This window comes from Haliaeetus leucocephalus, unplaced genomic scaffold (genome assembly GCF_000737465.1).
Source record: "Haliaeetus leucocephalus isolate CR32 unplaced genomic scaffold, Haliaeetus_leucocephalus-4.0 Scaffold317, whole genome shotgun sequence".
Taxonomy (NCBI): Eukaryota; Metazoa; Chordata; class Aves; order Accipitriformes; family Accipitridae; genus Haliaeetus; species Haliaeetus leucocephalus.
Genome location: NW_010972753.1, coordinates 2,508,483 through 2,508,994, shown reverse-complemented (window position 1 = coordinate 2,508,994; position 512 = coordinate 2,508,483). Strand labels below are relative to the sequence as shown.

At 71.3% G+C, this 512-nt stretch overlaps 1 protein-coding gene across 1 annotated transcript in view; it reads right to left on the bottom strand.

Moving 5' to 3' along the window:
• PTCHD1 (patched domain containing 1) overlaps nt 1-410 on the bottom strand; it is a 33,728-nt gene extending 33,318 nt beyond the window's left edge. Inside the window, exon 1 of the mRNA XM_010571277.1 lies at nt 60-410. Coding sequence (XP_010569579.1) covers nt 60-410 — 351 coding nt within the window. The remainder of the gene's footprint in view (nt 1-59) is intronic.
• Nucleotides 411-512: the final 102 nt, after the last annotated feature.

The window sequence follows — 512 nt, the reverse complement described above, 5'->3', positions numbered from 1 at the left end:
GGGGACCGGGCCGGGGGGCCGGCGGCGGGGGGGGGTCGCCGGGGCTCGGCCGCGGTTACCTTGAGGATGAGATCGGTGTGGTGCTGGTCCAGCATGTTGGCCTTGCGGAAGGAGGTGATGATCACCCTGCCGTACCTCCCCGGCGTCTGCAGGTCGGAGTACAGCCGGTGCTTGGAGCGGTTCACCGGGAAAAGGCTGTCCACCAGGTTCCTCTCGATCTTGGCCAGGCTGTGCGTGGGGGCCAGGAGGTGCTCCACGCTCTCCTCCACCTGGTAGCGGCTGAAGCTGGCCCCCAGCAGGATGGAGATGAGCACGGGAGCCGAGGCGAAGAACACCGGGTGGCTGGCGACGAAGTGGCCGAGCCGGGAGAAGGACGTCCCCAGCCCCCTGTGCAAGACCTGCCGCAACATCCTAGTGCGGAGGGCGCGCAGGGAGGGCGAGCGCCGCGCCGGGGCCCCCGCACTTTCCCCACGGCCCCCGCAAGACCATGGGGCAGCCCCGCCGGGGGGGGC